Source organism: Hemitrygon akajei, chromosome 2 (genome assembly GCF_048418815.1).
Source record: "Hemitrygon akajei chromosome 2, sHemAka1.3, whole genome shotgun sequence".
In the NCBI taxonomy this organism is placed as follows: domain Eukaryota; kingdom Metazoa; phylum Chordata; class Chondrichthyes; order Myliobatiformes; family Dasyatidae; genus Hemitrygon; species Hemitrygon akajei.
The window spans coordinates 61,937,307-61,965,263 of record NC_133125.1 but is presented as its reverse complement, the minus strand read 5'-3'; the positions used below and the strand labels follow the sequence as shown (position 1 = coordinate 61,965,263).

The following is a 27,957-nucleotide window of genomic DNA, read 5'->3' as shown; positions in this document are numbered from 1 at the left end:
GCCCTCACACAGAGGAAGGTTCAGGTGGCTGTTGGAGGTCAAGCATCCCTGTCTTGGGAGATCACTGCAGGAGGTGCTCAGGGCAGTGTCTTGGGCCCAACCACTTACAGCTGCTTCATCAGTGACCCTCCGTCCACCATGAGGTCCAAAGTGGGAACAGTCGCGATTGTCTGCACACTGTTCAGTTCTGTTCACAGTTCTATAGCCAATGCAACAGCCTTCAACAAAATTTGGACCACATTCAGACATGGGCCGAGAAGTGGCAAAAGACACTGGTGCTACAGAAGTACCAGGCAGATCCTCTTCTCTGAGGATTGTCACCAGCTGCGGTGAAGAGGCTTATGAGCTGGTAGGGTCACTCATGGCGGTAAGCTCAAAAGGGAGGTTCCAGACAAAGTGATCCAACCAAGTCGTCAATATTGGAATTGGCAGAAGGTGATCACACATCATAATGACAGTGAAGGAGGTATACAGCTCAGTGATGCAAGCTGTCTCGATGGAATTTGTCAATTAAAACAACGTAATTTGACATCTTTTTGTGGTTGAAAAGCTTTAGAACAGATACTGCACAATAAAAATAGTTATTTTGAATTGTTAAAAATACTCAGTTTCAGGAAAAAAATGTAAAAATACCCAAAAATATAAATAATTGTAAATTTACTGCCTGCTCCATAATTGATGCAAGGCAAGGACATATGCAGTAAAATGAATGATATCTGGAGGTTCTCAATGATAATTCAAGCAATAAACAACTGTTTATGTAAATTTCCATCATTTTAAACAGACTTAAGTATTTTGATTGAAACTCAAAACTATTTGGCATCTTTTGTGTAGTAAGTAACAAATCGGTGGAAATTCTGGATTACATGAAAGTTCTGTAAGTCAGTAAACACAAAGCTGATACACACAATTCTCAAGCAGTACTTTTGTCACAAAATGAAGAATGATTTCCTCCAAGAAAAGAACAGCTTACCCGAGGTAATTTTCTGGCATCAAATAATATAAATAAAATGAGTACTTATGCTTCTGCAGTAAATGTCATAACAGCAGGTTCTTTCATGCACTGTATAGCTATAGATTCACTGAACAATCCATTCAAGGATATATTCACCAACTAATGAATGGATTTAGAATTGATGATTTATTTGCACACAGCACTAATTGGTTTGAAAAATTAATCAGTAGTACAGAGTGTTATTAGTAGATCAAAGTACACCACAATCTGTTATTGAACTTCATTATCCCATTATACAACACTGAAAAGAAAATGGAAGTACAACAGAACTGAGAAGGCACTTCTGGCTGTATGTAAAAATCATCAGCATAGAGTGTGCTCAGTAGAGGCTTGAAGTCTTCACAAACAGATTAGACAGTTGTTCGGTTCCTGGGGATGATGGGGCCATCGATGCCCAGAAGTCGGCTTTTCCTCACTAAAATAGATCAACAACCCAACACAGTTAACTTTTGATAGAAAATTGAATTGCAAAAATGAGAGGTATTTGACTTGCATTACCTTTAATTTAGACCATTTTTAAGCTTAGTAAAGTAGTATTATAAACTGTAGTTTTCATTAACGAATGTGTAGCATTATAGGGAGATGTACTAATTGCATCACTTCTTTATTTTCTTCAATTTTAAAAGTCAGTCTTGCACTGTTTTCTCAACTAACACTTCTTCACCTCATGCTCTTAAACATCAGCTTTCCAGTACAGCTCTATTACTAACTCAAAGTACTTTTTGCCTAAACATAATCAATAGTAAATAGTTCCTGAACCTATGCACAGCATGAATTATTTGATTAACAAATCAGGAACATGGTTATGGAATCTTCCTGCATTGGTGAGAATTGTCCTTTTGATAATACAATTGGCTCCTTCACAAACCTGAGTTTCCAAGAGAACAATTTACCTTCTACCTTCTTCTAGAGTCCAGATGAAAAGACCAAGCAACCTTTCTTCATTATACAATCTCTCTAACCTGCACTGGGTCTTAGTACATCCTTCCCTAAATAAGGTAATGGTGTGGCCAATATCATGGTGCTGCTCATAGTTCCAGCAAGCTATGTCTGATTCCAGTCTCTGGTGCTGTCTGTGTGAAGTTTGTATGTTCTCCTTCCAACTGGTATTCTGGTTTCCTCCCACTGAAGATGAAATGTTTGTTAATTAGCCATGATAAATTTCTACCACTGTCCTACAATAGGGATATGGGAACAGTAGTAAATTGATGTGTAAAAAAGTAGTTTACTGCAAAGTTAGTGGAGATTCGGGAATACTCTGAGAATAGGTATAGACTTAATGGTTTCTGATGTATGGAAACATAAATTTTAAACAATACTACAGGGTACACTGTTGTCTCACCAAAGCCTTGTGTAATTTTAGTAAAACTTCCTGGCCTTGGTACTTCATCTTTATTGCAAGAAAGCTCAATATCTCATTTGCTTTCTTAATTACTTAAAGTACCTATTATCAGAACCATGTGTCACACATAAAAAACACTGGCACTCATTAATCTCACACTAGTTAAATTCTTTGTTAGATAACCATAGCTCTCCCTATATTCAAAGTACATTTGTTATCAAAGAATGGATAAATTATACAACCTTGAGATTATAGGTAGTCATAAAACAAGGAACAGAAAGAACACAATTTAAAAAAAATAAAAGACCAACCCCAATGCACACAGAAAAAGATTTAAAAATCAAATTATGCAAACAATAGAAGCCAGCAACAGCAGGATTTCAAACCAAATTGTGTCCTGAGATCTAAATTCCCAGAGTAGGCCCAAAGCCTCGGTATTCCGTTCATCATACTGGCGGGGCAAATTGCCGCAAAGTTCACAGACATGAAGCACAGCAGCCAGACGGGTGTCACAGCCTTAGCGTTGTGGGGAGAGACACCCCCAGTCTATCCGGGTAGGTGTTTAAACTGTTCTCAACTTCTCCAAATCAGCTGAGGCGCCCAGAGTGATCTAACCTCTCCCAACACACGAAGCCTACCCTTCCACACCGAAGTTTAGTTGTCCGAATAGTGGATTGTACCACACATTGGAGAGTATTATACTCCAGCTGTCTTCTGTTTGACCACTCAAAACTTAGTAGGAACATAGAAAACCTACAGCACAATACGGACCCTTCGGCCCACGAAGTTGTGTCAAACATGCCCCTACCTTAGAAATTACTAGGGTTACCCATAGCCCTCTATTATTCTAAGCTCCATGTACCTATCTAAAAGTCCCTTAAAAGACCCTATTGTATCCGCCTCCACCACCGTCGCTGGCAGCCCATTCCACGCATTCACCACTCTTTGTGTAAAAAATTTACCCCTAACATCTCCTCCGACCTACTCCCAAGCACCTTAAACCTGTGTCCTCTTGTGGCAACTATTTCAGCCCTGGGAAAAAGCCTCTGACTATCCACACAATCAATGCCTTTCATCATCTTAGACACCTCTATCAGGTCACCTCTCATCCTCCGTCACTCCAAGGAGAAAAGGCTAAGTTCACTCAACCTGTTTTCACAAGGCATGCTCCCCAATCCAGGCAACATCCTTGTAAATCTCCTCTGCACCCTTTCTATGGTTTCCACATCCTTCCTATAGTGAGGTGACCAGGACTGAGCACAGTACTCCAAGTGGGGTCTGACCAGGGCCCTATGTAGCTACAACATTACCTCTCAGCTGCTAAATTCAATTGCACGATTGATGAAAGGCAATACACCGTACGCCTTCTTAAACACAGAGTCAACCTGCGCATTAGTACTACTTTAGTACTGATGAGTACTTTTTTACAGACATTTTGTGTCCTCTTCACAATTTAACATCCCATATATATTTTTACTGACAGCAAATTTGGCTCAGTACCCTTGGTTCCTTCAAATAAGTCATTAATATAAATAGTTGAGGTGCAGGCAATGAACTCTGATGCTCCATTTGTTTCTGCCTGCTTCTCTGAGATGATCCATTTATTGCAGCTCTTATCTCTTAACTAACATGCTAATTGTGGAATAACTTTTAATATGGCACCTAATCAAATAGCTTTTGGGATTACAAGAGGAAATAAAACTGGTTTGGAATTCTCTGCAGACTCCCCCCCCCCCCCCCCCCGCCCCTTTGTTACATCCTCTTCATTTTTTGATCAATACTATATCAACCTTTCAGAGGTCTTGGGACTACTTTTACCATCTATTCCTTTTCTGTGAATTTTCTTTTTAATCTGGTATAAACTAATTCTACTTCCTAACTTTCAGAGCTAATGTTCGAATACATTCCCTTATTATCAGGTTTCCTCACTTCCTTTTCAATTATACATCTCCTGAAATATTTCAATTATCCTAAAACTGACCATTTTGCAAACTTCGCTCAGTGCTGGCTATTAGTTTATACCAATAATCTCTATTCCCGCAGTTGATTTGTCCATCTTGTTAGAAATGCTTTCTGCACTCAGAAAGGTAGAACCCATGATTTTGAACCATTTTTCCCTATTCTAATCTATTTAACGCTATTATATGCTCTGTAAAATCAGGCCACACTAAGTAATATATTATTATTTTCCATGTCCCTCTGCTGAGGCAGAGTTTTATAGGACATGTTCTGTGGTTACTATTCCTCTCATCAATGGATCACATTGGCATTAGCATCGATCAAAACTCTTCTATTTTATCTCTCCTCAAATTGCGGTTTATAAGAACAATCTCGGCTATTCTAATCACTCCATATAACTAATCTAAATGCCGGCATCATTTTAGTAAAAGGAGGAAGTATAGACAAATAAGTAAAGATGAACAGCTTAAAATGTTGCCAGTACACAACGTAAGAAAAGTCAGTCTAGTGCTTGGGGAGGGGAGAATGCAGCCCAGTTTACTGAGGACTCCAAAGGGAAAATACTGGGCAGGATTTGGCAATGATATTCTAATCTACTTGAATGTAGCAAAACACATGGGAAAAAAGCAAGGCAAATATGTTTCTGATTGTCCTAGGTGAGGATTATCCTGCCCTTCCAGTTGTCTGTTACTTTAATTCTCCACTCCAACTTTTAGCATATGACACTGTTCCAACAAAGTCCAATATCACCATGAGGAGCAGCATCCCATCTTTAAGAAGGCAATAATCTTAGTAACTAGCATTTCTAGTTTGTGAAAAACAACTGCCCAGTTTTGATGAGAAGTTGTCAGCCTCTGCTGCCTAACCTGCTGGGTATGTTTAACATTCACTTTTATTTAAGAGCTCTGTTAGCTGTGATGTCCGACAGTTTCAGCATTGTGGTTTTTTTTTGTCTCCTCGGAATTTATTTATCTGACTTCATTTAACCTTCTTCAGACTGCTGAGCTGTTGTTAACGAGAGATGAGCTGTGCACCCTCTCACAGCTAGCACCACCACATGTCTCAGTCTCTCTCAGTCTCACCTTTTCAAAGACATTCCCTTGAATCTTTCCAGGCATATCCATTTTCTGCAACTTGAGACATACTTGTTCTATAACTTTTTCCAGCTTTGATGAAAGGCCATTGCAGCATCAGTTTGTTTGTTTAGCGATACAGGGCGGAGTAGGCAATTCTAGCCCTTTGAGCCGTGCAGTCCCCAGCAGCTTCTGACAAACCCAATTAACCCTAACCTAATCACAGGATAACTTACAATGACCAATTAACCCTAACCTAATCACAGGATAACTTACAATGACCAATTAACTCACCCGATACATCTTTGGACTGTGGGATGAAACCGGAGGACTGGGAGAAACCCCACACATTCCATGGGGAGGACATACAGAGACTCTTACAGAACGGCACCAGAGTTAACTCCAAACTCCAGAAAGCCCCGAGCTGCAATAGCATCGTGTAAACCGCTACTCTACCATGGCACCGCCGGTGCTGCTTAACCAGCTGAATATTTTCAGCATTTTGATTTTATTAGAGAAAATAAAGTGGCATTACTTATAGCAGAAAAAGGATTCATACAGATGTTCAAAATCTTAGGTATAGTAAACAAGGATAAATTGTTTTCTGTGTCAGAGGTCACAGATTTAATATTCTCCAGGAAAGAAATTGGAGCAAAGAAGAAAATGATCCCCAATGCGGCAAGTTATGCTCTAGAATACAATGGATGCATTGAATTGGATGATTATTGCATTGGCAAAGGAGTAATTTGCAAGCCTGTAGAAAATGAGTAAAGCAAAAGGGGCTACTGGATAGTTCACTCAAAGACCTGGCAGACAGACAATGGTAAAATAGTTTCTTTTCTGCATCATTCAAGGATTTGAACTCTCTTCTGCTTCAAGGCTATCATGTCATTCCTACCTGGACAAAATACTTCATTTTATACTGGTTAATCATAACTATCTGATTTTGCTCTCAGTGTCTCTAAAGTCATTAATCCTGTCTGTTCTTGTAACCATTTAAATTAAGTTTCAAAGTGCTTTTAATAAGGTAATCTCAACTGTTTGTCATAGAAACATAGAAAACCTACAGCACAATACAGGTCCTTCGGCCCACAAAGTTGTGCTGAACATGTCCTTACCTTAGAAATTACCTAGGGTTACCCATAGCCCTCTATTTTTCTAAGCTCCATGTACCTATCCAGGAGTCTCTTAAAAGACCCCATCATATCTGCCTCCATCACTGTCACCGGCAGCCCATTCCATGCACTTACCACTCTCTGAGTAAAAAACTTACCCCTGACATCTCCTTTGTACCTACTTCCAAGCACCTTAAAACTGTGCCCTCTCATGCTAGCCGTTTCAGCCCTGGGAAAAAGCCTCTGACTATCCACATGATCAATGCCTCTCATCATCTTATACACCTCTATCAGGTCCCATCTCATCCTCCGTCTCTCCAAGGAGAAAAGGCCAAGTTCATTCAACCTATTCTCATAAGTCATGCATCCAACTCCAGGCAACATCCTTGTAAATCTCCTCTGCGCCCTTTTTATGGTTTCCACATCCTTCCTATAGTGAGGCGACCAGAACTGAGCACAGTACTCCAAGTGGGGTCTGACCAGGGTCCTATATAGCTGCAACGTTACCTCTTGGCTCCTAAAATCAATCCCACGATTGATGAAGGCCAATGCACCATATGCCTTCTTAACCACAGAGTCAACCAGAGTCATCTCCTCAAAAAGAAACAGAATTTGTACCATAGATATGCAAAAGAGTTTCTCGTGTTCTAAAGTTCAGTCATAAAAGACTTAAGAAATTCTTTCGCCTAGTGTAAAAACCAGTGAACATTTGAACTATCAGCATTCTGAAGTGCCAGTTTTGAAGCAATCTTTAAAAGTGACCAAGAGCACTTTCAGCCTTCTGATCATGTCCATTTCTTGTCTGACTATATAAATCCCACTTTTAAACTGCTATTTTTCACTCATTTTGCATTTTCTTTTGTTAAATCTATCTCAAAATAAATTAATATTTACTCTTAAAGTTCAGTTCTGCTGTACAAAGCATTCCATGCAACATTTTTGCATCTGGTATCACTGCCAATTGCTCTTAGGTCAGAAATTACAGTTACTAAATCTCACCCATTCTCTTCTCTTCCTCTCTATGAAAGATTCAATATGCACTACACAAGCCACTCTCCTATTATGGTCTCTTTTTGTTTTTGCTGTACATCTTTTCTTACTAAAACAACATCTATTTTGGCCTTACTGTGATTAGATTCCAGATGGTTGGCATGGTGAACCAGCACCTGACTCATACCCTTGAATGTGTTCTACCATTAGTCTATAAACTGTGTTTAACCACTTGATGCTAGTTACCGAACTCCAAATTAGAACACAGAACGGTAAAGCACCAGACGGGCCGTTCTGCCCATGATTTTTAGCCGATCTTGATGCCAATTTATACAAAATGTCCTCATCGCATTTATTATCCATATCCCTTTTTTCCCTTCATATCCATGTTTCTATCTAAAGCTTCTTAGACTCAGCCAAAGGGCCTGTTTCCACTAGTACCCATGGTAACCAGTTCCAAATACCTGCCACTCTCCTCATTTCACCCTCTAATCATTAAAGGTGCTTGACCCTGGGAAAAGACTTTATCTGCTCAATCCACGCTTCTCATAAATTTCAAAGCCTCCATCAGCCTCCAAAATTTTAGGGAGAATAACCCAAGCCTGTACAACCTTTCCTAATAGCTCATACCTTCTAATCTGGGCAGAATCCAAGTAAACCTCTTCTTCACCTCATTCCTATAATGGGGTGACTAGAATACGCATGCAAATCTCCAGGTGTGGTCTGACTATAGCTGCAGCATGACTTCTTCACCCTATACGCCTCTACCTCTATTAATAAAACAATACAAATGATTTTTTAAAATCATGTTTGCACAAACCAATGTCACCTGGGCCCAGCGTAGTATTGACACTTTCCATCAACTAGGTTTGGAACACCAAAAAAGTCGCTATCCAAAAACTATTATAATTTATCTACAGTTGAAAACTAATTTAGTCAATCATTTTTTTGTGTAAAATACGAAGTGCTTTCTTGCACTACAAAAATATTCTCCATTGCAAAGATGTCTGTTTGCAATATTCGGTTGCGTGGCATTGTATACTCTTAACTTTGTTCTGTTGGTTCTTCATCCTTTGTCCAACAACACACAGAACTGTTTACTGTTGCTTGCTGATTAGGGGATTTGTGGCAAGAAGCTGAGAGGTATGATTTGTATCCCCCAGTGAAAGCACAGTATCTCTATTCCAAATGTCAGCAATATTATCAAAAGATGAAGCAAAGTTATTAGATCTTAGCCTTACTAAGTAATAAGGAGTAGACACACATGCAAAGTGGCTGTGGTGATAGCAAATCATTTCTTTTCAAACATGCTGATGTAAACATCCCAATAAAACTGAACACTACTTCAGATATTATGAAATAGATGGTCGGGTGTCATTATAATCTTGCAGTGCTGAAAATGCAATTGCCAATTTCTGTTTGAAAATTTGTAAAGTATTGACTTCCGTGCTTGAAAAGTTATATCACAACACTAACTTTGTATACAATGACAACATGATGGCAGAAAGAATGTTAGCCGCTGGGACACGTGCAGCCCAATTCGGATGATCAGAACTGTCTCTAATATCAGATTCTGAGCTCATCCCTTTCCAATGACAGTCAATCATAGAGTCAGAAATTAGCCCCAAAGTGAAATGATGCACACCTTGGAAAGCAGAGCTCCAGTAAACACAGCACTTTGAGATAGGACTTATAATTAAAATGATTATTACTAAATGGAGGTTATTGCAACATTCTTTGTTTCTGCCTCATGCTGTATGTGAAAAATTGCTTCCAAGTGGCGTTTTGCAGTTCTTTTAAAAAGGTGACAATACACAGAATTTTTTTAAATCCCAGCTAAGAGAAAGGTATTATAACAGAAGAAATATCACTGCTGCAGACACAGATTTGCTAATTAATGCAAATTATATCTATATATAAAAAGGATATCCAGAATTATTAATCATAAAGAATAATTGTGTAGCAAGAAAAACAGGAAAAGCAGTGGAGGAAAGGGGAAGGGAATAAATCTGCAGTCAGAGAAAGGGAAGTTGGTGTAGTCCAGCAGAAAGGCAGTGTAAAGCTCTGCCAATTCAATAAGGGAGACTATGACCAAAAAATACTATATACTTATATCTCCTCCAGTTCCAAAGCTGAGAATCTAGGCCAGGAACCATCTGCTCTGTTAATGCGAGCTGCAACAAAAATTGGATTGTTAAGAACTCCTGCAAAACAAGACAACTAGGGATTCTAAAAAGAAAATTCATTAATGTATAAAATCCACTGGTATTGGGAAGTTGAAATAAAAAAAAGAAAAAGCTGGATTGTCAGAAGTCAAGCGGCATCTGTGAAAGTTCTGATGAAGGATCACAAGTTGAAACCTTAACTCTGTGTCTCTCTCCACAGATGCTGCCCATCCTGCTGAGTATTCTCAGCATTTTCTGTTTTTACTTCAAACTCACTAAGAATGTTTTATCACAACGTTTGAAAATCCCTCTTATGGTAGTCATTAATATATTAGATTAGTAGCAACTTCAGATTCTGTTTCCTTCAAGGATGATGGACTTAAATTGCCTTTATTATATTTTACCATTAACCCAATTAACTACCATTTTGAATTTGATGCAGTTCTAAATTTTTGACCAAACCAGTTTATTGAAGGTACTGAGAATCATATATAGTCCCAGGCAGCAGAGTTGTGGATCCCACCGCAATAATGACATAACTAGTGGATGTTTTATTATCATAAGCATTTAAATAGTAATTACCTCTGATGCTGTAGATCTGATTAGCAAGTTAACTCTCACTTCAACCTTAAACTAAATTGAATTCAGTGAAATAATTCCACCTCCTTCAACTCCTTAGGCCTATAAACATTTTCACAAATCTATACTATGGACTTTTCTTCAAATTTTCCAATTAGTTTGAGTCACTTCTCTCCTCTGTGTAACATTCCCAAGTGCAGGTTGCTACATACGTGCAAGTGTCTTTTGTTCTTTGTAAAGATTTCCAATGCTAGGCATAACTCAGTTTCTCAGTAGAAGCTGGAAGATGTACTGCTCAATACAAGTTCAACTTCTTAGCAATTATATAGAAATATGAGAATGTATCATGAAATGAACATTTCAGTTTTGTCTCCCTAATGTGAAATAACTTCTCTACCCAGTGATTTCTAAAACAGCACAGTTGGAAGTGGAAACTCAACAGGTGGGAAACCAGAGCTGGAATTTTGAACTCAACAACTGGGAAACTATAATAAACAAGTTTTTATATAAGTTACATGGCAATCATATGTTAACAATAATGGAGTTTTATTTGTTAAAAAAACAATAGGCACAAAGAATTGGAACTGCTATATCAATCAGGCCATTTATAATGAGAGCCTAGAGCTTAAATATAGCAAAATGTATTTGAACTTTTCACAATGAAATTAAACAAAAATGTTGGTGCATAACAATTATATCATTACATTAGATATTATAGCTGTTCCAATACTCCAATTTATAAATGGCAAATATAAAGTTTTCTTGGTATTTTATATTAGTCTGAATACTAAAATTAATTAAATGCAATATCTGAACACATTGTACAACATTGTGGCAACAAAGGAAATCTTCTTACCAAGGTCATTGTTGTTCATAACAGCATTAGAAGCTCGAAGCCTTGGACCTTGCTGGGTGAAATGATAGCCAAACTTCAGAAGTGCTCGATTTTGTTCCAGCATACTTGCAATTTCCATTTCCACTTTATTACCCAGCTGCTGACACTATGAATAAAGGAAGGGGATATACTTTGACAAACTGCATTTACATGACAACCCTAACATAAGAAACATCCTAAGGCACTTTTACAGAACATGATAAACAAGCAGTAGCTAACAGAATCCTATCTTCCTTTTGCAACACACAAAATGTTGGAGGAACTCAAATGGTCAGGCAACGTTTTTGGAGGGAAATAGTTGATGTTTGGGTTTGGGACCCTTCATCAGGATAGGAAAGAAAGGTGGGGGGAGGGGGAGGAGCAAGAGCTGGCAGGTGAAGGGGAGGGAAAGTGGGAATGAGGTAAGAAACCAGGAGGTGATAGGTGAAAGTGAGAAAGAACCAAAGAAGATGGAATCTGATAGGAGACTACACTAGAGAAAGAACAAAAGTAAAGAGGTATGGAGAGAACCAGAGGGAAGAATGTGTGGGTGAGTTCAGATCAAGGGGAGGGGGAAAGGTAAGAGATGAGTGACAGGGCTGGTGGGATAAGGGAAAACCAAGGCGGGAATAGAGGGGAGCGGCCCTACCGAAAGAAATCAAAGTTGGAGTGTCACCACCACGGACACGTGCATATCCACAAATTGTGCTCGTGGATTTGCATGTGTCAACTAATTATTATTTCATTGTGATAGTATTTAGCTCCATTCATTCCGTCGTTGTATTTGGACACAGCAACACTTTGCTGCCTGCTTGCATTCCGCCTTGCCTGTGTAGGATTTGTTTTCCATTTGAGAGTTTTAGTTAACAGCCCTGCTTGGACTGGTGTTTATTGCTTTCTTTTCCCTCTAACTCTGTTCGTATTAAAGTCTGCGAACTATCGACCTGCTTCAGTGTCTCTCACTCCGCACTTGGGCCATGTCTGCACCAGGTGACATGGAGACCACCAAGATGGGATATGACATGCTCTTCCTCCAATGTGCATTTGGCCTCAGCTTGGCAGTGGACGAGGCCGTGGACAGACATGTTGGTGTGGGAATGGGAAGGAGAGTTAAAATGTCTGGACACAAGGAGATGTATACAGAACGAAAGAGCTCAATGAAGCAGTTCCCCAATCTGTGTCGATTCTCACCTATGTACAAAAGGCCACACTGGGAACACCAGATGCAATAAATAACATTGATATTCCTTATACAGGCCAAAATCTAAATATAACCTACTGTTTAATTTGGGATTTACCCACAAAAGAATTCACATTGCATTTTCAAACCATGTAAAATTTACAATTGAAATGAGTTAAAAACATTTTGAAGGAAAATTGAACATGTCTGACCTGATTGTCAATCTTAAGTTCAACCAAAGATTTATTGTATTGGAGGGCTTTCACTAGAGCCAGGATCCCATTACCAGTGATAAAGTTGGACTCAACGTTCAAACTCTTCAATGTTTTGTTAACTTTCAGCATCTCTGCAAAAGACTTGAGAGACGGTAGAGCATTTGTAAAGATAATAAATATCAAAGATGATATTTTTGAATACCTTGCATTGAACAAAATCTATTTTAAATATCAATTGTTCATTTCCATGACTAGAACTGTTTGCAAATACTTGCTACATCAAAGTGTTGTACATTCATTTTGAAATTTAATATATCTGTTGTCACACTGCCAATCTAAAATTCTTGGTTCTAAGAAGTATTGTTTCCTCTAATGTTTATGTGACATTTTTATTTCTGCAATAACATTTAATAATTTTCAATGTGAAGAGTGGCTTTCAGCCTGTAATATTATTATATACTGTAATCCCATAAAATCCTAGTGATCTTGGAATTGAGCAAGAATTCCCAGGAACAGTTTGGTTGGATATAAGTTTTCACCAGTATAGTCCATGAAGAAAATCTGAAAAATGTCCTAGTTAGAGATGAACTTTGGTTGATTTCCTATAACACTTGTATAAGATCATAAAAACAAAAGAGATAGGAGCAGAACTAGGCCATTCATCCCATCAAATCTGTTCCACCATTTCATCATGGCTGATCCATTTTCCTTTTCCTGCCTTCTCTCCATGCTGACTTCGGCCTGTTTTATTATGTGCTCTAAGTACCCTGAGACCTCATCCTTAACAATTGACTCCAACATCTTTCCAACCACTGAATCAGGTTAACTGGCTTATAAATTCCTTCCTTCTTAATGAGTGGAGTGGCATTTGCAATTTTCCAGTCCTCCAGACCCATTCCAGAATCTAGTGATTCTTGAAAGATCATTACTAATGCCTTCACAATCTATTCAGCTAACTCACACAGAACCCTGGGGTGTAGTCCATCTGGTTCTGATGACTAATCTACCTTCAGACCTTTCAGCTTCCCTAGTACCTTCTCCCTAGAAAAAGTAACTGCACTCACTTCTGCCCCTGACACTTCCAGCATGCTCCTGGTGTCTTCCACCATCTCTGGTCTCCATTACTACCATTCCAGTGTCATTTTCCAGTGGTCCGATATCTACTCTCACTCCTCTTTTACTCTTTATTCTCTGAAAAACCTTTGGTATTCTAGGGTATTATTGGCTAGCTTACCTTCATATTTCATCTTTTCCCTTCTTATGGCATTTTTAGTTGCCTTCTGTTGGTTTTTAAAAGCTTCCCAATCCTCTACCTTCCCACTAATATTTGCTCTAATATATTACCTCTCTTTTGCTTTTAGGTTGCTTTTGACTTCTCTTGTCAGCCACGATTTGCATCATCCTGCCTTTAGAATATTTCTTCCTTGGGATGTATCTAATCTGTGCCTTTGGAATTGCTTCCAGAAATTCCAGCATTGCTGCTCTGCTGTCATCCCTGCTAATGTCCCCTTCCAATCAATTTTGGCCAGCTCCTCTCTCATGCCTCTTTACTTCCCTTTACTCCATTGTAATAATGGTACATCTGACTTTATCTTCTCCTTCTCAAATTGCAGGGTGAAACCTATCACATTATAATCACTGCCTCCTAAAAGTTCCTTTAACTTCAGATCACTAATCAAATCCAGTTCATTACACACCTGTCAGTAATGTTTGAGTAATATTGTAAATATAATGTTTGATTAAGCATTCTCTGTTTTTTACATAATGCATTGCAAGTTAACTATAAAAGTTCGTGAATGGCATACATCATCATGTCACCAAGTCATACGTACACGCTTCACAAAGTTAGACTCACATCCTGGACTCTCTGTGTTTTCCTTCCAGTCAGTTTAATGTTTTGGAGTCACAACACATAAAAATGGCAATGAAAATGTTTTAAACAAAGCAGAGACAAACTAGGTGTTGAAGCAGTGAAAGGTTCAAGTATAAAAAATGCACAGCAAGAAATGATCAGGTAAAACAAAGAGCACAGGATTCTGGAATGGACAGAGACTGCTGAATTTTTAAAAAGGCAGAATACGGAAGAATTAACAGGTTCTTAAACCTTGGGTGTGATAGAGTGATTTTTGGGTTTAGCACATTCATATTTAGCAAATGACTTCAACCACCAGTCTTTGGGTCTGAGTCTAAATTATGGATTTAATCTGCAGTGCAGCTCTGAACAATGGGTTCCTAAAAGTCGTGAATCCCAGACCTGACAATGCTTATTAAAATTCATTGGAATGTCTGTGGTATGGGTGCAGATCAGGAGGTTTGAAGTTTGTGTGTAGTTTCAAAGAAAACATTGTAGATACATTGTAACTACGGAATTATCCTTTCATGTTTAACACATAAAATATTAAGCCCCACATGAGGCTAGCCAGACCTTTCCAATGAAAGCACCTCCATATGATGCCTGCTGTACCTTGTTTTGTTGAATAATGGAATAATTCATGGGTTCATAAACAGTGAGAATTGGGTGATAATCATAAAAAGAGCATAAGTTGCTGGCTACATTGGAAAGATTGATGAGTTTGATTACACAATGGATAACTGGCTCATGTACATTGAGCTCACAAATTAAGTAGTCAATGGGAAGCCAGTGGAAATGTTCCTGAATGTGTTAGATTTAAAAGCATACAGTTTGCTTAGAAGTCTAACTGCTCCAGCCAAACCAGCCAAAATGAGCTTTAATGCTATTGTGAAAGTAATACATTTAAAACCAAAACCAGTTGATTGCAGAACTCTTTAGGTTTCATAAGTGGAGCCAAAAGGAAGGGGAGTCCATTTCAGCATATGTGGCTGAATTGAAGAAGCTGTCTGAGCATTGTTAGTTAAGTAATGGGTTAATGTTGAGAGATTGTTTAGTTTGTAGAATTTTACAAGAAAGCTTTCAAAATTGGCTCCTAACGGAAGCACAAGTTATATTTAAAAGAGCAGTGAAATTCCTACCACTAAACATACCTTTACTTCACCCCAGCCCCGCTTTCTGTGGGCATCACTCTCTCTGCAATTCCCTTGTCCATTCATCACTCCCAGCACTTACCCCTGCAAGTGGCCTAAGTGCTACACCTACCCATTCACCTCCTCCCTCACCTCCATTCAGGGCCTGAAACAGTCCTTTCAGCTGAGGCAATGCTTCACCAGCGAATCTGCTGGGGTCGTCTATTGTGTCCGATGCTCTCGATGCAGCCTCCTCTACATTGATGAGACCAATTACAAATTGAGAGAGTATTTTGTCGAACTCCTCCATCCCAGCTGTCAAAACCAGAACTTCTCAGTGGCGATTCCCTTTCCTATTCCCATTCCAACATGTTGGTCCATGTCTTCATCTTATGCCATGATGAGGCCACACTCAGGTTGGAGGAGCAACATCTTAGATTCTGTCTGGGTAGCCTGCAACCTGATGGCATGATCATTGATTTCTCCTTCCAATAATTTTTTTCTCTTCTTCTTGTATTCCCCACTCTAGCCTTTTACCTCTTCTCACTTGCTAATCACTTCCCCAGGTCCCCTCCTCCTTCCCTTTTTCCTATGGTCCACTCTCCTCTCCTATCAGTTTTCTTCTTCTCTAACCCACCTTTCCCACCCATCTGGCTTCACCTATCACTTTCTAGCTATCCTCCTTCCCCTCCCTCCACTCCGTCCACCTTCTTATTCTGGTGTCTTACCCCTTCCTTTTCAGTCCTGAAGAAGGATCTCGGCATGAAATGTCAACAGTTACTTCATTCTCATTTCCAGAGATGCTGCCCGACCTGCTGAGTTCCTCTAGCATTTTGTATGCTTTGAGTTGACATAGCTGTATCAATGGAAACAGCAGCCACAGAAGCAACCAAGTTGTGGTTAGGAATGAAAGTAATCATGAACAAAACAAAGCGTCTAAATAGAATCCAGCCTGGACAAGCAAATTGTGTTACCATTGTGGCGGGGGCTCACACACACCAGACCAATGCAGATTTAGATGTGAAACTTGCAGAAAATGTAACAAAGTAGAACACATATAAAGAACATGTTAGGCAGACGAAAATAAATGGACTGCACAGGAAAGAGAAAAAGATTTTAAAAAGTCAAGTTGTAGTTTCAAAAAGAACACTAATCTGCATGTTGTTGATGAAAAATCTGGTAACGATGAGAGTGACTCAGGACTGGGTAGCCTTGAGATTTACCACATGGAATAGACAAGCAATATGGCTTACACCAAAGGTGAACAGCAAATTAATTAAAATCGAATTGGACACTGACTCAGCTGTTTGAATCCTTACACAAAATGAGTTTGAATGGAATTTCAAAGATACTGAACTGAAGCCTGCATGCAGATATTGCAGATTCAAAGAAAAAGTAATACTGGAGAAAAGATAACTCCTGTAGGAATGACATTCGGAACGTTGAAATACAACAACCAACAAACCACATTGGGTTTGTATGTGGTAAATAAGAACAGAGGGCCAACATTGTGGGGTCATGAGTGGTTGAGACAACTACAACTTGGTTGGAGATCCGTTCACCATTTGCATTTCACATCCCCTGCAGTACAGTCAACTGAATGCGATTTAAGAAAGGTACTGGATGATGCCACAGCAGTGTTCAAGGATGGCATTGGAAAACTCAAGCATATCAAGGATAAAATATTGTTAAAGAAAGATCCTACATCAAGTTTTGCAAAGCCTGTCTGGTTCCTTATGCCATCGGTGATAAGGTAGCCAGTGAGCCAGATTGCATGGAGGTCCAAGGAATTCGACCCATGGTTGAGTGGAGACCGTGGGCAATGCCAGTGGTCCCAGTAGCCAAAGAGAATCTGATGTGATTTTAAGGTCACCACCATCCCAGTACTGAAAGTAAATCAATATCCTCTGCCCAGGGTAGTGGATATCTTTGCAAACCTTTCCAGAGGGAAATATTTCAGTGAAGTGGATCTGGTTGAGACCAGCTTACAGATGGAGATGGACGAAGAGTCCAAAGTGTTTCTCAACATAAAAACTCACAAGGGGTCTATTGCTATAATAGGCTTATTTTTGGATTTGCATTTGCACCTGTGCTCTGGCAGAAAACTATGCATCAGGTACTGCAAGACATCCCAGGCACTCAGTGTTACCTGGATGACAAGGAACATCTCGAAAATCTCAAAACAGTGTTAAATTATGGGCTCAGAGCATAATGCCACAAGTGTGAATTCTTTAAACCAAGCATCACTTACTGTGGTCACACCATTGATGCACAAGAAGGTCCCAAAGCCAAAGGACATGTCACCGTTGCTGTCCTCATTAGGATTTGTTAATTACTCTTGCAGCTCCTGCCAAACCTGACTACTGTGCTCAAACACTTGAACTCATTACTGCAGATCAGGAAAAATTGGCAATGGACAAAGCATTATGAGGTGGCTTTCCAAAAGGTAAAGGAAACGTTGACATCAGACACTGTACTCTCACATTATGATCCACATCGTCCAGTGAAGCTTGCCTGTGATGCCTCATCCTATGGAATAGGTGCAGTCATGTCAGATGGTATGAGTGATGGAAGTGAGCCTTTGCAATGCGTTCCCTTACTGCTACAGGGGAAACGTATGCACAGATTACAGGCCTTGAGTCAGGTTTGGAATGTAAAATGTTCTAACCAGTACTTGTATAGGAGAGAGGTTATCACCATGACCACTAGTGTCAATTTGCAATCCACAGAAAGGTATTCCACCAACAGCAATAGCATGACTGCAAAGATGGGCTCCATGTTGTGGAGGACACAACTACAAGACTGAATTCAAGAGAACAATTAATCTTGGAAATGCTGATGAATTGTCCTGTTTACCCTTGCAAAAGGAAATAATGAAAAAAATCACAAAAAGCAGAACTCCTGGTGTACTTTCCCTAATGCCAATCAAAAGTTTCTCTGTGACAGCAGAGATGATCCAAAGAGTAATGCAAAAAGACCCCCACACTGCCTCAGGTCTATCTGGCCACCCAAAGTGGCTGTAACGTGCAGCAGAAACTCCAGTTCCCCCATTTTTACCAGCACCAGATTGTACTTACTCCTGATGGAGTTTGCCTTATGTGAGGATTGAGAATTGTTATATCATCCAAGCTGAGAAATAAAGTGTTGGAGGAGCTACATGTTGGTCATTTAGGCGTGGTTGAAGTGAAAGCATTGGCTCAAAGCTTTGTTTGGTGGCCTGGGGTTGTTCAGCAGGTTAAGCGACTTGTGATGCAGTGATTGGGATGCCAACACATCCAGAAGATGCCAAGAACAGTGCATCTCCATTCCTGGGAATGGCCTGCATTGCCCTGGCAGAGGATTCCTGTGGATTTTGCCAGACCAATCAGTGGCACAAATTTCTTGGTAGTAGTGGAAGCAGCTACACAGTGGCCGGAAGTGTTCCCAGTAGTCCCCACTACAGCCTCACACACTGCTGATGTGTTGAGAAGCTTCTTCTCAGGGACTGGTGTTCCAGAACACTTAGTCAGTGACAATGGGCCAGTTTGTGACAGAACAGTTTCAGTCATCTCTGAAAATGGATGAAATAAAACATATTACATCTGCACTGTACCACCCAGCTACAAATGGCTTGGCAGAAAGTTTTGTTCAGAGTATAAAGAACACACTGTGAGCAGAACACACTACTCTGACACTGAAACAGAGGCTCCCTGATTTCCTCCTTGCATATCGCAATGCAGCACACTCCACAACTCACCAGCTATGCTGTTCCTGGGTTGTCCCTTGCACTCATGCTTGGATCTCCTCAAACCCAATCCCAGAAGTTGTATGTATGCAGGACAAGCACCTGAGACAAATTGAAGACTCCTCAAACAAGCAGGTTTGATGTTTCACTCCTGGACAAACAGTCCTGGCAAGAGACTACAGTGGAGATCAGAAGTGGGTGCTTGGAAAGATTGAGGACAGATCTGCACCACTCTCCTACACGGTGGCAACTGCATCTGATATCATCCAGAGATGACACATCAATCAATTGAGGAGAATAGAGTCAATTTTTAAAGAAGAAAGGGGGCCATGGCCTCAGAGCCACTTCCTGCAGTCCCAGAGTCAACTCCTATAATCATCACGAAGAGGTCTCAGAACCTGAGGTTGTTGCACAACCACAAGTCTCACTTGCCAGGCAGAGTGAGCCCCCTTGTCAGGAAAGATGCTCTCCCACAAGAGTAAAAATCCTCCACTGTGAATAAATGTTTAGACCTAAATGGGACAATTTAAAAACTATGCCATGGATATCTACAGTAATAGTTAGTTAGATAGATAGATAGATAGATAGATAGATAGATAGATAGATAGATAGATAGATAGATAGATAGATAGATAGATAGATAGATACTTTATTCATCCCCATGGGGAAATTCAACATTTTTTCCAATGTCCCATACACTTGTTGTAGCAAAAACTCATTACATACAATACTTAACTCAGTAATAATATGATATGCATCTAAATCACTAACTCAAAAAGCATTAATAATAGCTTTAAAAAAAGTTCTTAAGTCCTGGCAGTTGAATTGTAAAGCCTAATGGCATTGGGGAGTATTGACCTCTTCATCCTGTCTGAGGAGCATTGCATCGACAGTAACCTGTCGCTGAAACTGCTTCTCTGTCTCTGGATGGTGCTATGTAGAGGATGTTCAGGGTTTTCCATAATTGACCGTAGCCTACTCAGCGCCCTTCGCTCAGCTACCGATGTTAAACTCTCCAGTACTTCGCCCACGACAGAGCCCGCCTTCCTTATCAGCTTATTAAGACGTGAGGCGTCCTTCTTCTTAATGCTTCCTCCCCAACACGCCACCACAAAGAAGAGGGCGCTCTCAACAACTGACCTATAGTTGTATTATAGTTGTATTATATAGTGCACATTTTGGATAGGAAGGACAGGTGGTTTGAAAGAGGGGTTAAAGAAGCCATCTTTGTCAAACTGGAAAACACATCCCTGAACAGACAGACAGACATACTTTATTGATCCCGAGGGAAATTGGGTTTCGTTACAGTCGCACCAACCAAGATTAGTGAAGAAATATAGCAATATAAAACCATAAATAATTAAATAATAATAAGTAAGTTATGCCAAGTGGAAATAAGTCCAGGACCAGCCTATTGACTCAGGGTGTCTGACACTCCAAGGGAGGAGTTGTAAAGTTTGATGGCCACAGGCAGGAATGACTTCCTATGACGCTCAGTGTTGCATCTCGGTGGAATGAGTCTCTGGCTGAATGTACTCCTGTGCCTAACCAGTACATTATGGAGTGGATGGGAGACATTGTCCAAGATGGCATGCAACTTGGACAGAGGGGGTGGGGTACAATAGACAATAGACAATAGACAATAGGTCCAGGAGTAGGCCATTCGGCCCTTCAAGCCAGCACCACCATTCACTGTGATCATGGCTGATCGTACACAATCAGTACCCCGTTCCTGCCCTCTCCCCATATCCCTTGACCCCGCTATCTATAAGAGCTCTATCTAACTCTCTCTTGAATGCATCCAGAGACTTGGCCTCCACTGCCTTCTGGGGCAGAGCATTCAACATATCAACCACTCTCTGGGTGAAAACGTTTTTCCGCATCTCAGTTCTAAATGGCCTACCCCTTATTCTTAAACTGTGGCCTCTAGTTCTGGACTCACCCATCAGCGGGAACATGCTTCCTGCCTCCAGCGTGTCCAATCCCTTAATAATCTTATATGTCTCAATCACATCCCCTCTCATCCTTCTAAATTCCAGTGTATACAAGCCCAGTCACTCCAATCTTTCAACATATGACAGTCCCGCCATTCCAGGAATTAACCTTGTGAACCTACGCTGCACTCCCTCAATAGCAAGAATGTCCTTCCTCAAATTTGGGGACCAAAACTGCACACAATACTCCAGGTGGGGTCTCACCAGGGCCCTGTACAGCTGCAGAAGGACCTCTTTACTCCTATACTCAATTCCTCTTGTTATAAAGGCCAGCATGCCATTAGCTTTCTTCACTGCCTGCTGTACCTGCATGCTTGCTTTCATTGACTGATGTACAAGAACACCTAGATCTCGTTGTACTTCCCCTTTTCCTAACTTGACTCCATTTAGATAGGAATCTGCCTTCCTGTTCTTGCCACCAAAGTGGATAACCTCACATTTATCCACATTAAACTGCATCTGCCATACATTTGCCCACTCACCCAACCTGTTCAAGTCACCCTGCATTCTCATAACATCTTCCTGATATTTCACACTGCCACCCAGCTTTGTGTCATCAGCAAATTTGCTAATGTTACTTTTAATCCCTTCATCTAAATCATTAATATATATTGTAAACAGCTGCGGTCCCAGCACTGAACCTTGCGGTACCCCACTGGTCACAGCCTGCCACTCCAAAAGGGACCCGTTAATCGCTATTCTTTGTTTCCTGTCAGCCAGCCAATTTTCAATCCATGTCAGTACTCTGCCCCCAATACCATGTGCCCTAATTTTGCCCACTAATCTCCTATGTGGGACTTTATCAAAAGCTTTCTGGAAGTCCAGGTACACTACATCCACTGGCTCTCCCTTGTCCATTTTCATAGTTACATCCTCAAAAAACTCCAGAAGATTAGTCAAGCATGATTTTCCCTTCATAAATCCATGCTGACTCGGACTGATCCTTCTACTGATATCCAAATGTGTTGTAATTTCATCTTTTATAATTGACTCCAGCATCTTTCCCACCACTGACATCAGGCTAACCGGTCTATAATTCCCTGTTTTCTCTCTCCCTCCTTTCTTGAAAAGTGGGACAACATTAGCCACCCTCCAGTCAGCAGGAACTGTTCCTGAATCTATAGGACATTGGAAAATGATTACCAATGCGTCCACGATTTCTAGAGCCACCTCTTTAAGTACCCTGGGATACAGACCAGCAGGTCCCAGGGACTTATCAGCCTTCAGACTCAACAGTCTATCCAACACCATTTCTTGCTTAATATAAATTTCCTTCAGTTCATCCTCTACCCTAGTTCCTTTGACCACTATTACATCTGGGAGATTGTTTGTGTCTTCCCTAGTGAAGACAGATCCAAAGTACATGTTCAACTCATCTGCCATTTCCTTGTTCCCCATAATAAATTCACCCGCTTCTGTCTTCAATGGTCCAATTTTGGTACGACACCACCTATCAGCTACTTACAAGTCAGTCCTACCCCGGCATCTCCACAACAGTTCACACCTCCATACCTGCAAAGGTAAGACTAATGACCCTCCTATTACCTCTACGACTCTTAATGACCCTCGATTGCTATACCTTTAAACAACTCGCAGAGTTTATAAGCTGGAAAACTACCCACCATGGATAAGAACTGAAGAAGCCTCTCGGTTGAGTGGAGAAATGGCTTCTAGACAACACAGCAAGTTAATTTGCCTTGATTTATTATCGCTTGATATCCTCCTAGTAAAGTTATTTTACCTTATATTGTCTGTTCTAATGTATTTACAATTTCACATTCTGCAAGTTTTTAACAGTTTTTTCTATTTTGTCATTTCATCATCAGCATCACTCATCGCTCAAGCAATTTCATGTTGAATCTTAGTGTTTTAGTATTATGAAAAATTAATATTTACTAAGCATGAACAGTCATTAACCTTTAATTATTAATCATACTTACAATTGCAACGGGATCATTACTTCGGGTTCCTACAATGCTGAACTTCTTTACGTGTGTGTTATTCTTCAAAGCTTCAGCATAGGCTTTCAACGTGGCAAGGGGAATGTTCTAGGAATAAAATTAGCTCAGCATAATGACAAGTATGATCAAAATATCAAACCTGATCATTTTTGCACCTTATCTGATCCATTCTGTTGTTTCAAAACATTTACCACCTATTTGCCAGGATTCTGTATTCATCAAAAAATACACACTTTGAGGGTTTTTCAGCTGAGCGATGTGATGCTCCTTGGCATCTCAATTTGTATTCAGTGTATATCTTTCCAGTTTTCATGTACCTGTCTACCACCCCCTCCTCTCCTTCAGCAACTACTCCACCACATACACAAAGAGGTAGTGTAATGTTACCATCCAGACCATGCACTCTTCTCACTGTTCCCATCAGGAAAGAGGTACAAGAGCTTCAAGTCCCACACTGCCAGGTGCAGGAATAGCTGTTGCCCCTCACCCATCAGGCACTTGAACCTGAGGGGATAACTTCACTTGCCCCATCACTGAGCTGTTCCCACAACCTATGGACTCACTTTCAAGGACTCTTTATTCCATGTGCTCAATATTATTTATTTATTTATTAATATTATTTCTTTTTTTCTTCGGTATTTGCCGTAAAGTAGAACTTCTTTAGCTAATGAACGTTATTACAGACGTGGAATCTTCTTAAACTTGTCATGATAGTGAACATGAAACACTATTCCTTTAAAATCTTTCTTGACCTGTCTGTAGCCTCTGACATTTACTTCCTCCTCCAATGTCTCTCCTCCATTTCCTGTTTGAGTGCCACTGTCCTTGCCTAACTTCAAATTTACTAATCCACCAGCAACTAAAACAGTGACCTCATTGTCTTCATGCAGTTAGTTCTGGAATACTCCAATCACCCTTTGATGGCTCTCTTGTAACTTTTATGCTGCTCAAGTGAATTGAAAAGTTGAAGGAAGACTCTACACATACTCTTACAGAGCTCAGCTCGACCTTTCTTGGCCTTTACACTTGCTCTGTACTTTCAGTCAGCCTCTCCAATATACAGGCTTACATGAAACAGAATTCCTCCAGTTAAATACACTGCCTTCCTTTGCTACCACAAACACTCACCTGTCTCGCTGTTACCAGGTATGAAACTTCCTCACACTGTTAGACCTCATGCTCACCTTCCTATCGCATATCCTCCCAACAGCAAAGAATTCGAAATTCCACCTTTGTAACATTACACCCACTGCCTCAACGACTATCATGCAGTCACACCTACATCCACTGTGATGAAGTGCTTTGAGAGGTTGGTCATGAAACATATCAATTCTCGCCTGAGAAGTGATTTGGAACTGTCTAACTGCATAGCAGGTCCACATGTAGATGCCATTTCACTGACTCGTCATTCATCCTTGGAACTTCTGGACAGTAAAGATGCATACATCGGGATGCTCTTTATTGACTACAGCTAGGCATTCAATACTATTGTCCCCTCAAAACAAAACCAAAAGCTTCAAGACCTTGGCCTCAATACTTTCTTGTCCTCACTTGCAGACCCGTCAGTTTGGTTTGGCAACATCTCCTCCACGATCTCTATCAGCACAGATGCACCACAAGGCTGAGTGCTTAGCCCCCTGCTGTACTTGATTTAAAACTGTGAGGACAAGAACAGCTCCAATGCCAAGTTTAAGTTTGCTGACAACACCACTACCTTTGGCCAAATCAAAGGGAGATTGAAATCTGGCTACACACACAAAATGCTGGTGGAACACAGCAGGCCAGGCAGCATTTATAGGAAGAAGCACTGTCAGATTAGTGCAATTCTGAAGATAGCACAGCAGCACCTCTACTTCCTTAGAAGTTTGGGAGGATTTGATATGTTATCTAAAACTTTGACAAACCTCTATAGATGTGTGATGAAAGTATATTGACTGGCTGCATCACAGCCTGGTATGGAAACACCAATGCCCTTAAACAGAAAATCCTACAAAATGTAGTGGATACAGGACAGTCCATCACGGGTAAAGCCCTCCCCACAATTGAGCACATCTACATGGCATGCTGTAGCAGGAAGGCAACATCCATCATTGAGGCCCCCCAGCAGCCAGGCATGCTGTCTTCTTGCTACTGCCAACAGGAAGAAGGTCCAAGAACCTCAGGGCCCACACCACTAGGTTTAGGAACAGTTATTACCCCTCGCCCACCAGGCTCTTGAACCAGAAGGGATGACTTCACTCAACCCCATCACTGAACAGTTCCCACAACCTATGGACTCACTTTCAAGAACTCTTCATCTCTTGTTCTCGATATTTATTATTCATTTATTTATTATTTTTGTATCTTTTTTTCTTTTGTATTTGCAGAGTTTGTTGCTTTTTGCACATTGTTTGTTTGTCTATCTTGTTGGGTGTGGGTCTTTCATTGATTCTACTATGTTCCTTGGATTTATTGAGTAAGCTCACAACAAAATGAATCTCAGGGTTGTATATGGTGACACATATATACCTTGATAATAAATTGGCTCATTCCTTACCTTGGGTCTGAGATCAAGGAACAAGTCAATTTATGGTCATTGCTGGAGTGGACTTGGAGCCAATTTGAAGTGGTAGATCGGAGTTAAGGCAGTGAGACCCATGCCCGAGAACGAGGAACAAGATGAGGTTTGGTTGATTAAGCATCAGGCCAGATTGAAAAGGTCAGGGTGTTGGGGCCAAAGGCCAGGGATGGGTTGGTGTTCAGCTCACTTGTTCAGTGAATTTTACTCGTTTCTGTGCTGAACTGAGGTTGTGGCCTGCAACTACCACCAATAATTTAGAAAATCCGATCACCTAGCTGTGCTTCTACTCCCGGCACATAGGCCGAGACTAAAGACTACAGCGCCAGTAATGAGGGCAAAGAAGGTATATTCAAGAAAGGCAGAGGGGGTTTACAGGATTGCCTAGAGTCCGTGCATTCGAACTGGTTGCATCACCGTCTGGTGTGGAGGGGCCCCTGCACAGGACTGGAAAGAGCTGCAGAAAGTTGTGAACTCAGCCAGCTCCATCATGGGCACTAGCCTCCCCAGCATCCACGATATCTTCAAAAGGCGATGCCTCAGAAAGGCGGCATCCATCATTAAGGACCCCCATCACCCAGGACCATGCCCACTTCTCATTGCCACCATCAAGGGGGAGGTACAGGAGCCTGAAGACACACTCTCAACATTTCAGTAACAGCTTCTTCCCCTCTGCCATTTAAATTTCTGAATGGACAATGAATCCATGAATACTTTCTCAGTATTTTCCCCTCTTTTTTATACCAATGACTGTAAATTATAGTTTTTATTACTATGTATTGCAATGTCCTGCCTACACAAAACTACACATTTCACGACATATGCCAGTGATATTAAACCTGATTCTGATTCTGAAATCCAGCCGAAAGGAATATAAAAGATTTTCTCCCTATTAATCACGTACCTCAGTAATAGATCCTTCAGCCACCAAATCTGTTCTGACTATTAAGCACCCCTTACAATAATCATAGACTAAATCCATTTTATTTTCCATATGTTCCCAACAATTCTCCTCAGAGTCTGTGCCACTGAAGTACAGTCACCTATGTACCAGGGACAATTGGCCGTGGCCAAGTAATCTACCAGCCTGCAATCTTTGGCACGTGGAAGGAAACTAGAGCACCTTGTGGAAACCCATGCAGTGGCAGGAAACAAACACCATGGTGGTGCCACTCTCAGGTTAGAAGAGCAGCATCTCATATTCCGTCTGGGTAGCCTCTAACCTGACAGAATGAGGTTAGGTGTCTCAAACTTCCAGTAATTTTCCCCTCTCCCCCTTCTCTCTTTTTCCATTCCCCATTCTGCCTGTTTCTCTTCTCCTCATCTACCTATCAGCTCCCTCTGGTGCCCCTCCTCCTCCCCGTTCTCCCATGGTCCAGTCTCCTCTCCTATCAGACTCCTTCTTCTTCAGCACTTTACCTTTTCTACCTATCACCTCCCAGCTTCTCACTTCACCCCTCCCCGACCTTCCCCCTCACCTGGCTTCACCCATCACCTTCCAGCTCGTTCTCCTTCCCCTTCCCCACCTTCGTAGTCTGCCTCCTTCCCTGATGAAGGGCCTTGGCTCAAAACGTCAAACTTAGCATTCTGCGTGTGCTACAAAGAAAAACAGACTTGCTCTTCAAGATGACTACATCTCAGTGGTTATTCAAAGTGTATTTTTACAAAATAACTCCCAAAAGTAAGTGGGCTAACACGGCAACTGTTAGGGATTATTCTGGAATTATTATAATTATGTTTTAACTAAAATGAAAAGCAGTCTTCAGGCAATAAACCCTGTTCACAATTTAACTTAAAATCCAACCCTCTTGAATAACCTTTAGTCGGAGAGTTAGAATTGGCTCAAATAACTCAGTCTGTTTCAAGTTCAAGTTTAAATTATCATTCAACCATGCATGAACACAGCCAAGTGAAACAGCGTTACTCCCATGGCCAAGGTTACTCCCAGCCAAGACTGATCAGACCTTAGCTTGTGTCCCAGCAGCATTGGTCCGGGGGTGGGGGGGGGGTCACTCCTCTTGATTGATAGGCTCACTGAGCAGCCACTGTGACAGTCCTGATGGCTCTTTATTTTGGAGCCCTCGTAATGCCAAGGAGAGAATAGGTTCTAAACATTAAACAGCCAGCAAAACCGCTCCGCTCCATCTCTGTAGGCTCACATCGTGCTCTCTATCCCTGCCTCTGGCACTGCCCTATCAGCTCCTGGTAACTGGCTTTCTTGCATTCAAACGC

The 27,957-nt window shown here is 40.8% G+C and overlaps 1 protein-coding gene across 2 annotated transcripts in view; it reads right to left on the bottom strand.

Annotated features, from left to right (window-relative positions):
• Positions 1-640: 640 nt before the first annotated feature.
• tmod1 (tropomodulin 1) overlaps positions 641-27,957 on the bottom strand; it is a 93,997-nt gene continuing 66,680 nt past the window's right edge. The window contains exons 7-11 of one of the 2 annotated variants that reach the window (XM_073072956.1): positions 23,148-23,255; positions 12,505-12,648; positions 11,095-11,239; positions 9,604-9,668; positions 641-1,430 (exon numbers count right to left, since the gene is read on the bottom strand). In XM_073072956.1, the coding sequence (XP_072929057.1) occupies positions 9,604-9,668; positions 11,095-11,239; positions 12,505-12,648; positions 23,148-23,255 (462 nt within the window). In that variant the 3' untranslated portion in view covers positions 641-1,430. The remainder of the gene's footprint in view (positions 1,431-9,603; positions 9,669-11,094; positions 11,240-12,504; positions 12,649-23,147; positions 23,256-27,957) is intronic. The other variant, XM_073072953.1, reaches the window with a different exon arrangement.